This window comes from Gymnogyps californianus, chromosome 1 (genome assembly GCF_018139145.2).
Source record: "Gymnogyps californianus isolate 813 chromosome 1, ASM1813914v2, whole genome shotgun sequence".
Classification (NCBI taxonomy): domain Eukaryota; kingdom Metazoa; phylum Chordata; class Aves; order Accipitriformes; family Cathartidae; genus Gymnogyps; species Gymnogyps californianus.
The window spans coordinates 429390-440698 of record NC_059471.1 but is presented as its reverse complement, the minus strand read 5'-3'; the positions used below and the strand labels follow the sequence as shown (position 1 = coordinate 440698).

At 50.5% G+C, this 11309-nt stretch overlaps 1 protein-coding gene and 1 pseudogene across 1 annotated transcript; both read right to left on the bottom strand.

The window, feature by feature from the left end:
* Positions 1-305: 305 nt before the first annotated feature.
* LOC127025423 (olfactory receptor 52B2-like) lies at positions 306-1256 on the bottom strand. Its single transcript, XM_050910401.1, has one exon. The coding sequence runs from the start codon at positions 1254-1256 to the stop codon at positions 306-308; it is 951 nt and encodes a 316-aa protein (XP_050766358.1).
* Positions 1257-7291: 6035 nt separating this feature from the next.
* On the bottom strand, positions 7292-8298 carry LOC127025372 (olfactory receptor 51L1-like; annotated as a pseudogene).
* Between the last annotated feature and the right edge of the window lie 3011 nt (positions 8299-11309).

Here is an 11309-nt window from a genome sequence, read left to right as displayed (position 1 = left end):
AAGCAGAAAACATGGATCTCATCACCATGTAGGTCCAACCAAACCCATCGATAAAGCTCTGATGGTAATGGTGTAACACCAGATTGCATCAGCCCAGATTCTGGTCTGTGGTTCCCCACTAATTTCTCCTTTTTCATTAGTGTTGCAGTTTAGTCTGAGGAAACATCTAGCAGGAAATCTGATCAGCAGCGATGTTGGGCTGCGTCTAAAAAAGGTAGGAAACGGGGTTATTTCACATGCATATACTCTGCTTCTTTGGTCCAGACATTTCTCTGTGCTTTCCTTTCAAAGGAGTAGCATCCCTGTCACCGCACTTGCCCAATCCTGAAGAATACCTGGGACACCTTTTCTCGAATTAGTTTGTTTTTCATAGTGTAGACAATGGGGTTTAGCATGGGTGGCAGGAGCACACAGATATTGGCCAACAGGATGTGAACACGGTGGGGGACGTTGTGGCCAAACCGATGAGTGAAAAACGAGAAAAATGCTGGGGCGTAGAACATTAATATAACGCAAGCATGAGAGCTGCAGGTGCCAACTGCTTTGAGCTGGGCATCCTTGGACGAGAGCCTGAAGACAGACTGGAGAATGAGGACGTACGATACCCCGATGAGCACAAGGTCCAGGCCTGGAGACAGAAGGGTGGTGGCAAAGCCGTACCAGATGTTAATGGAGATGTTGGCACAGGCCAGCCAGGCGATGCCCATGTGCTCGCAGTAGGTGTGTGGCATGACGCTGTATCTGCAGTATGGCAGCCTCTGAAGGAGGAATATTGTTGGGAACATCACACAAAAGCTCCTGGCTATTGCAGCCAGCCCTATCTTGGCTATCACCGAGTGCGTGAACACTGTGGCATATCGCAGGGGGTTGCAGATGGCCACGTACCGGTCAAATGCCATGGCCAGCAGAATGGTCGACTCTGCAGTGAAGCTCAGGTGTGTGAAGAACATCTGGGTAAGGCAGGCGTGGAAAGACATCTCCTTGGAAAGGGACCAGAATATGCTCAGGGCTTTGGGCACTGTGGACGAGGATAATAGGAGATCTGCCACCGCTAACATGGCCAGGAAGAGGTACATTGGCTCGTGGAGGCTCCGCTCCATCACGATGACAAACAAGAGGATGAAGTTGCCAAGGAGCGCCGCGATGTACATCAGGCAGAATGGGATGGAGAGCCAGGTGTGCAGGTCCTCCAGGCCTGCCATGCCCAGCAGAAGGAAGGAGGCAGGCTGTAAGCTGGTTTGATTGATAGCTGCCATGGTGGGATGATATCTGAATTAGCCTGAGCTCCTTTCCCTTTAAGTGAAAATAGGGGAAGAGGTGGGGAGCACAGTTCATAATACAGAAAAACCCACCTGAGTTTCCCTAGTGTGCTTTTTTTCTCTGGATCCCGAAGTGTTTTAAAAAATCACTCCCCCACACATCGGGGAAGCGTGGTTGAGATAGACTCCAAGTTAAGTAATAAATTAAATTTAAAAGTGTATTTTGTAGACTCGGATATTGAAATCCAGCAAAGGGATTTACCAAAGTTCACAAGTTGGTGCAAAAGCTTGGCAAAGGACCCAGGAATCCAGCCCCTCCAGCTCCAATTGCTGTTATTTATTGTGCTTTTGTTCTGTAGCACCCAAAAGCGTATGAGGCAGGTGACAAGTTGGGACTGACTGACACTGATTTTGTACAACATGCTATTTCTTTCAGCACCTGCCTCACCTCTCTCACTCATTCACACCACATTTTCCATGATGGCAGACTACCATCCCTGCAAGGCAGGGAAGGCTCGCACAGCATCCAGGGCAACAAGGTTGTTTACTGATGGCTGCATCACGTCAATATGAAAGGATGATCCATGAGCCTGTGCAGAACAAAGCAGAGTGGAAGATCAGCACCCCACAGAGTACGTGATCTCAGGGAACGACCATGTGCCAGGGAGGCAGAACAGCCACTGAATTTTAAAGGAAATTCAGAAGCAAAGGTCTAAGGCAGAGCATAGCTGTTGGTAGGAAAGCTGTGCAATCCCGGCACAGAGTTTGCACAGAGGAGCTCAGGATCCTCAGTGTTTGCTCATGTCAGAGCCCAAGGATTGCCCCACTGCATAATGGGGTGGGGGGGCATTTGCACTGCAGCTGGGTGAAATACAACTCAGCAGCACTGCCCTAGTGTAATCCACCCCACACTGTGTCACAGCTTCCAGTTCTGGTCTGAGCTGGCCACATCTGCCACCAGATGTGCACCGAACAAGCCCAAATCCTCCAGTGACCCAACAGGCACAGGGTTTGTGCCTGCAGAGTCCTCTCTGTGCACGCCAGGGACTGCTGCAGCTCTTCTCCTTGGTGCTACCTTGGGACTTTCGTCTGTGCTTCCCCTTCCTCTGCAAGTTGCTCAGCCCTACCCAGAAGGTGATTTGCAGTATTTCCAGAAAAATAACAAAGCCACTCGTGAGGGCAGCATCAGCCAAACTAGTTGAAATGTGAAGAAGAGCCATGAACCCTTCGCAGACAATGGGTGGTCAGGGCTAGGTCTCTGGCTGCTTTGACTGGCAATAACCTGTCTGGTGGTGATAGCAGAAACCTTTGCTGACAGGAATTTTACGTGAAAGGCAGCATGAGGTTATCAGGTAGGTATCAGCTTTATAGAGCCAGGCTGTGATCTCCTGCATGAAATGTTGATCCAGGTGGAGCCTGGGAAAATCTCCTGCAGGTAGCTGCTGCAGGTAGCACACCTTTCAGGTCAGAGAATGACCCTGGAGCCAAAGTAGCAGCATTTACATGACAAATTCTGCCTGGAAAATGGTGTTTCTCATCTCAGAGCCTAGAGCTGCAGATTGGAGTGGTGCGGGGGAGTTTCTCCCAACTGCAGAATTTTACCTTCTAGTTCAAATCAGGCACCTCAGCCACAGAAGCCTGCCAAATGACAGCTACTGCAAATAACTCACCAGCTCCCGTGACAGCCAGGAATGAGGATATCTGCCTCTGAACCTGAGGGGACACCTGCAGAGAGGGGCAGGGAGGCGGCGATATTTATACACTCCCCCTGAGTCCCCATGGGGCTCACATGCAGCTGGGAGCGGCAGAGATCTGGTCTGTGCTGCTTGGACAAATGTGATGGGAAGTATACAAAATCAATGGGGTTTTGAGTGGAACTCCTTTAATGCGAGCTGCCTGGTGAGAGATTACCTTCCATTGCCTCTGCAGATTATGGCACGGGACGGAGCGCACGAAGCCTTCGGAGTGCTGTATCATCTCCTTCACAGCGGGGTTGGGATGAGGTGGGATGGCTGAAGACACACGGATGAGTGATGCTGATGTCCTCCAGCCAACCCTACCGAGATGACACAGGATCTGCTGCGATCACTGCCTCTGGCCTTGCTCTGCCTGCCTCTGTGGGTGTTCAAGTGCTGCTGCTTCGAGCACCAAGGTGATTAATACAGTAAAAGTGTCTGCTCTCTGCAGCAGGCTTTCATTGCCATTCCTGGTCTGAATGCTCAGCATTGGCTTGTACTCTGTGAGGACTCTCTTTGGGGGCATAAAAAGAAAATCCAATATTAACAAAGAGTGCAAATGGTCAACAAGTGGGTGAGCAGAAAGAGGTTGTGGGGGAATGGAAACTAATAAAAGTATGAAGAAAGTCAAACTTGGGTACCTTAAATTAAGCACTAAATCTAGATTTAGTTGCTGAAATAAAACCGGACAGATTGACTTCAGCCAGGTATTTTCTTTTCCCTTTCTTCTTCATTTCTTTTTCCTTTTCTTTCTCAGGCAAATTGTGACCTGACATCTTGGGAATCAACATTTCGGGATCAGATTTCCAAGCCCCCAAAATTGGGATATTTGCAAAAAGTCATTGTCACCAGCTGTTGGCATGTGCACACCTTATAGCTGTCCAGCCCCAGCACAGATATTATAGCACATAACCCCTGGCTCAGATTGACTCTGGTGTAAGTATTCATGGTTTTAATTAAGTAAGGTCCTCAAGCCTCAGTGACCCACTTGACATATCTGTGGCATAGGCAGACTAACACTTGCTTTCTAATGCCTGAAAATCAATTTTATACCGGTAAAGTTGGAATTATCCATGTCCCATACCTAACCGGGGTATCCCTCCCTGTGGGTGAGTCAGTGGCACATAGATCTCACAGTGTCTCAGGGTGGGGGGCTGGTCTCACCTCATTTCTCTCTCTAACCCTGCATGCAGGGACCAGGACCTAGAGCAGTCCCAAGGACGGCAGGTTTTGTCATTGCCCAGCAGCTTTCAGGGGTTCCTCTCTCCGGTCCCACGCCAGTGGCAAGCTACCGCTCAGGTCTGAAAAGCAGACATGGGCTTTAAGTTCCTCAGCTTTTGAGTTTTCAACCTAGAAGTCTCAAAATTGAAGCACAGCCACCTTTTGAATGCAGCAGCCGTGTTCGGGGATGTGTGTGGTGTGCAGGTCTCTGTGCACATGCATTCTTTCTCTGACAGAGGCTTAATTGGGTTTCCTCTGCAAAGTGCCTTCAGTAAGCCGCTCAGGTAAGGACCCTCTCACGGTGACTTTACTTCTGGACTGTCTCCCTGCTTCAGAAAAAGGAGGAAAATGAGAAAAGGAAGAAGAAAAGGAGAAACAACCTTTCCGTGAAGGTCCTGACATGGGACAAAGAACCTATGGGGTGCATCTGGCATGGGGCAACCTGTGCAACCCCATGGATTTGCTTTCTCATTTGCGGTCTCCAAAGCGGAGATATGTCCCCCTCCTTGTCTACATGGGGAGCTCCCCACCGTGAGCTGAGGCCACCGGGGCCTGGGGGCGGCAGGGACCGGGAGCATCCCGCATCCCACCCCGCAGCACCCAGCAGAGGGAAGCAACGAGCCGCGCTCCGCCCGCCCGCAGCCTCCCGGGGGTACCCAGCCTGAGCTGCGGCAGATCCCGCGGGGAAAGGGGAGTGGGAGTTTGCAGGATCCTGGCTTCACACCTCCCCGGTGATGCTGCCAACGCTCTCGGCTGGCGAGACGGTGTCTGGCTCCGGCCGCGCCGATGCCTCCGGGCTCCCAAGTTGCGATGGAAGGACTCACTCTGGGGCAGTGGAGCTCAGCTCAGCCTGCACCAACACGGGAGTGCTGCAAGGAGCTAGTCCAGCCGCTGTCTAACACAACAGCCTGGCCACCAGCAGATCCCTGGGGAAGAGTTGAAGCACAAGGCAAACAGGCAGTGGTGCTCCTCAACGCAGAAGAGCACAGGGGCTCCTCTGCCAGAGAGGCTATTTTGGTATCAAAGGATTGCTCTCCTGTGAATTTACCTTGCCACTCTTTGAGGTTGTGGAAACCTTTGCCATCCACAACATGCTGCAGAGCCCTTCTCCGAGGGAGAGGGTCTGAGGACGGCTCTGAGGTTGAGGACAGCGGGTCTCACCCGTGAGCAAGGCTCTGCCAAGCAGCTCTTGGGCAAAGGTTATCTGATTGAGGCCCTCACCAGAACAACCCAAAACTTCGATACTGGAAGAAGCAGAATTACTGGTCTCCAGGGTCTTTAGTTGGGGCTTGTAATTTCATTATACATAGGAGGATGCACATATGTGTCTTCATGGGTTATATAAATGTGTGCCAAGGGGTCTGAGCCTGGAAACACTGGGGGAATCCACTGGACCACTTTTTAAAATATTTATAGTTCCCAGTAACAGTGCTCCCAAGGACATGCTGATCTTATTTGTTACAGTGCTGGGTGCACAGTCCATAACAAACACTGGCATAAAACATAAAACCAGTTCTTAAATGTTTAAACTGTTTTCAAATGTCTGTCCAAGGGTAGTCAGTTTATACAGTGCCTGCACCTCTGGGTCAGCTGGAAGAGAACAGCTCCTTTTGAAACAGCACTACCCCATCAGCTCAAGTGGGAAAAAATCAATCTTCTAAGTCTAAACGAGCCAGTCTGAGGAGGCGTTGTGCTGCAGTGCCTTATGGAAACTCCAGCATACTAATTAGTGCATGCTAATTCAGGAATGACAGTTATTTTGAGAAATCTGATGTTGCAGCCTAACCCAGGCAAAATGCTCCAGGTAAAACAAAGAAAAACCCAGGGAGGAAAGCACTTGTGTTTTAAAGAGAAGACAATACTTTTGGTTAATGTCTGAGAGTCCAGATGTCATTACTTTATGTAAAGGGTTCCCCTTGCAGATCTGGGGGGCTGCTTCTATTATCAGCCCCCTGTTTGGGACACCAGTCCAGCTGTGTCTGTAGGGGGTGAACCTTGCCAGACCTGGCCCCCTCTGCTCCTGATCACCCTCATCCTCCACCTCACATACAATGGACCAAGTCCGAATGTCCAGTGACCACCCTGGTCTCCCCGGGGCCACGCACGGTCCCAGGTGGCCAAAAGGACCGTCACAGAGAGCAGTGCCTGCCCTGGCACCCACACCGACACCAGCAGTGCTCATGCAGACATGACCAGCACAACCCAGTCCCGTTCCTCCTCGATGGATGGTCAGGACAGGACACGACCCTTGCCCACTTGGTTCACAGTCTTTCTTGTGTCCGTGGGTCCCTTGAACCCTGGAGCAGACCAGAAGCCTGTCCAGATCCATGCCGAGACCCTGGGCCCCGTTTGTCCACTCTCCAGTGCCAGCCTTGGGTCTTTCCAGGTTCTGGTCTCCTCCCATTCATCAGTTAGTCAGGCTTAATGTTTGTCACCAAACCTCACACATATACCCCTGTACACAGACAGTAAGGTCACTCAGAAAAGAGCCAGGAGTTTGATGAGCAGACAGGACAGGCTGCGGTGATCAGGTGCATGGCCTGGAGAGCGTACTGACCAGCAACTTGTTTACACTTGATCAGCCCCTTTACCAGCCCCCCCTCCGTTTTCCCATGCTGGTTCCTTCCCGATACACCTAGATCGCTCCTTTCCCTTGCCTTTGGTCCTTCTTCTAAACATCCCATAATACGTTTTGCAAATTTCCATAAGGCCCTTAAATCATCCCACATAAAATTTTACACAAACCGCATTGAATATCCAGCACTAAGCCTGCTCTTTCCCAGGGGACCCATGATCGTTTTCTTTCCCCCTTCTCAGCAGTTCTGCTTGAACCTCTCTCCTCCTGGGTCGTCCAGTCACCCCTCAGTCACTGACCTGAAGGTTGTGGTCTGCATTATTGTCTTTGTTATCTCCTGGGGTCTTGGGTTTGTGTATCTAGGTACAATTTGTTATTTTTCCTGCCTTTGGCCTCTATTTATATGTTGAAGAGCCTTTAACCAGATATTCTTCCAAACCATGGTTCTTACATTGCAGGCATCTACATATCCTTTACCTTCCATATACCTTTTACCTTCCTTATATCCTTACTTGCCACATATCCTTACATCGGCAGAAGTTTGGCATGTTCCCCTCTCCTGGCTGGTCTTCTTGGGGGTTGAACCTTGCATAAGACAGTTGGCAGTGACCATCATATTGGCTTAACTGGCAAATGGCAGCCCTGGACTTGCAGACCCCTCTTTGGCAGAGCATCCTCAGTATCCGTCTCCGGATCATTTTGGTTTTCGTACCGTAAATGATAGGATTCAGCATGGGTGGAGCAAGGAAATGGATGTTGACTGTGAAAGTGTAGGCCTGGGGGCATACATGTTTGCCAAATGGGTGCATCATGGACAGTCAGATCATGGGGATAAAGAAGAGCAGGACAGCACAGACATGTGAGATGCAGGTGTTGAGGGTTTGAGATGCTCCCTCCAAGTTGCAATGTTCAGGATGGTCTTAAGGATGAGTAGGTAGGACAGGAGGACAAAGAGCAAGTCCAAACCCAGTGTGGAGAGTCGCACAAAAAGGCCATAGGTGCTGTTAGTCCTCGTATCCGAGCCTGCACGTTTGATGACGTCTGGATGCAAACAGTAGGGATGGGAGAGCTTGCTGACCCTGGTGAAACACAGCCGGGTCAGCAGGATTGGGAGTGGGAACAGGACAAGGGCAGTCCTCACGATGATTGCCACACATATCTTGGTGGTCACTGAGTTGGTGAGGATGGAGGAATATCGTAGGGGGTGGCAGATGGCCACATAGCGATCGAAGGCCATCTCCAGAATGACAGGAGACTCAATATGTGTGAAGGTGTGAATGAAGAACATTTGGGCAAGGCAGGTGCCAAAGCTGATCTCCCTGGCCTCCAGCCACACCATCCTCAGCATGGCTGGGAGTGTGGATGTGGACAAGCCCAGGTCGGCCACAGCTAGCATAGCAAGGAGCAGATACATGGGTGCGTGGAGGCTCTGCTCTGCCTTAATGATGGAAAGGACAGTCAAGTTTCCCAGCAGTGCCAGGAGGTCTGTAGAGCAGGGAGACAACATCTGAGTGGCTTCCCATGCTGGAAAGCCACCCAAAAAGAATGATAGGGTCCTGGTCTGGCTGCTGTTGGTCCCGGTTGGGTCTCATGCTCCATCCCATCCCTGAATAGCTGCCCTGGAATGAAAGCCAGCAGAGTGACAAACCACACACAGGCACTAAGAAATAGGGATAGTCCGGGAGCCCTTCAGTCTGAAGCCTTGGATCAGAGGCATCACCGTGACCAGCAAAGCCGTGCTACAGCAAAGCTTACCAGGAGCTGTACTGAAACAGTCTGAGCGTACTCACCTGCCCCTGCACGCACACTCTGACACAGGAACCATGCACAGACAGAAAAAGCGTCTATGTGTTGCATGCCCAGTGTAGGCAGGTCCTAGTTCAGGCTGCCTGGTATGGCAGGGGAATGAACAATTTAAAAAAAAAAAAATGTCCATGAGTGCTTGTGTAAATGCAAATCGAGAGAGGGAAGTGACATTGCATTTAGAGAGGGCAGTGGTGAGCTCTGATCTTGAATTTTGTGCTTTTGCTGGGAATCTCCGGTGAAAGAAGAGATGATAATGGATCAGATACTGGTCTGCCTGTGGAAATACAGGAACTTTCTTAGGAATAGAGACCAGTAGAGCCTGGCCCTTTTAGACCAACAAAACACAGGCCATCTACAAACACATGGAGTGAAAAAGATCTACTTAAGCTGAAGGATAGTGATTACTCACAAAGCAACGTGTGTAAATTGTATACGGAAAAATGTAAGCTGGAAATTACAAGGACATTGTATAAAAGCAGGATGTCTCTGGACATCCTCCCACTAGAAATACAGGGAGGAGAGATGGAACTGCTTTTACGGAAAGTTTTCTTTCTGTAAACTCATGCTGCCTCATGCTGCCAAGAAGGACGCGGACAGGACTCGAGGACGGTAATCTCTAGAGTCCTCTCCCCACGGTAACTGCAGGCTTCTCTGCATGCCTAACTCTGGTCCTCCCGTCTGTCTTTGAAGGACCATCGACCACAGGGGTTCCCACGCTCCCTTGGGTGCCTGTTCAGGGGCTGTAAGGGAGCAAAGCCAGTGCACCCTCAGCATATATCACTGAGGGCCACTGAGGTCTCCACAGCCCCAGGCCAGCTCAGTGTGGTCCACGCCGGCTTTCTAACATCTTCTAGAGAGGTCTTTCCCCACCTCTCCTGTAAGGACATCCCATGGAAAGCAATAGGGAGGAAGGCAGTGGGAATGAAAGAGTGCGTAAGAGGGTTTTTAAGAAACTGCTCTGGAAATGACTGGTTTTGACAGCTAAGTGAGATCTGTTATGGAGGTTTATGTCACCTTATCTGGAATATCCACCTGTAAGTCTAGAAAAGTTTTTGAAATGACTTAAATAGCTGTAAAACCATTACATTTAAAAATATCTAATCTATCTATCTGTTCAGAAAATTGCAGAAATATTGCCATTCTTTCCTCAAATTCATAAGGCTTCTAACCCACAGCATCTCTCTCTGCCCTTCCCTGTCTCAGTACACAGGTTTATGGCCCAATGCAGCATGCTTGGATAACTGCAAAGACAGAACAAGTTCCATGACCTGGGCTTGCACAAAGCTGCAGACTTTAATGTGTGGGAGTTTTCTCTAGTCCTCAAGAGAAGCTTGTCAAAGATCATCCCCCACATTACATGGACGGGAAGGAGGAGGCGCTACGGGAGAAAGATGTCTTCAGACACAAACATCTGACAGGATCGGTTAAAGCAGCCATAATTCCCAGTTCAGTCTGCACCCTGAGAGTACAGGAACTGTCAGAGGTGGTTTTTAATTGCCTTAAATTTCTGATATGCCCCATCTCTTCCTCCAGAGCTCCGACTGTGCTTTACACACACTGTGCTAGAGGGATGCTGCATCAGTTGTGTGCATGAAGAACTGGGGAGCTCCCTTGTCTCATCCACCTTTTATGCAACAAAACAGCATGCACTGGAGCAAGGGAGCATTGCTATTTCAAGCAGGCAGAGCGTGAGCTGGGACTGGGCTAGCAGAATGCAAGAACCTCCCAAATTTGAGATCAGGTCCCTACTAAGCTCTCACGTGTCACAGCCTGTCAGGAAGAGCACAAAAGAAGGGTGAATCCTTTTCTAAGTGGTGACTCATTTTAACTCTTACAGTTCGATGTACTCCAGAAAACGACAAATTCCACAGATGCACCCCAGGATTTCACTGAGAACGAGTGTCTTCACGAAGCTGTGAGTGGAAAAGGGGCTGCACCCTTCTCTAGTGTGAAGAGAGGTTCTCTGAGCAGATGCAGGGCTGCATATTCCCCTTTGCAAGCAGGGAAACATGAGAGTTTGTGGTCTCTGAGAGGTCTCCCATCTCCGTGCCAGCCCTCTGGAAAGGGGACAGAGCACAGCTCCTTGGAGCAACACCCACCTCGGGCGGCTGAAATGAGCTGGCCCACAGGAGGGTGACAGGGGTGTTTGCAGGTGCAAGCATCGTGGACCCTGTCCACATCTGCGACGAGTCGGGACCCAGCTGAGCCCTCGTCAGTGGCACAGTGCAATCTTCCACGACAGAGCAAAGAGCCCACTCACCTGCCTCGCTCACAACCGCCCTGAGCTTCCCACCAGCTCCGCTGCAAGGAAGCAGCCTGTTCCTGACCATCAGGGCTTGCAGCAGTGGAGGATTTATAGCAGACCCCGAGCAATCCCCCCGTGGGAAAGGGCTGGCCTGGGAGCAGGAGGGCTCTTGGTTCCTCAGCGCTCAGAGCAGATGCATTAATCCCCACAGCACCAGGTCCACCCTGGCATGCAATGCAGCTCTGCACCGTGATGGTGGCAGGGGATGCACCCTGGAGACCCCTTCCAGAGATGCCCTCCTCCTCCTCCTGGCCTCCTCCTCCCCAGAGAGTCAGGCCAGGCGTGGTTTGGGTAGAGGAACTCCTGCTCTGTGGCAGGCTGATGGATAGATGAGTCCTCAAGGTTGTTCCCAGCCCCACTTCAGTTCTGTGGATGTGGAAGGAAACCCTGCAACAAGTCCTTGGTCC

What these genes read in the sequence shown, in the direction of transcription:
- LOC127025423 (XM_050910401.1), bottom strand. Translation starts at nt 1,256, where the DNA reads ATGGCAGCTATCAATCAAACCAGCTTACAGCCTGCCTCCTTCCTTCTG.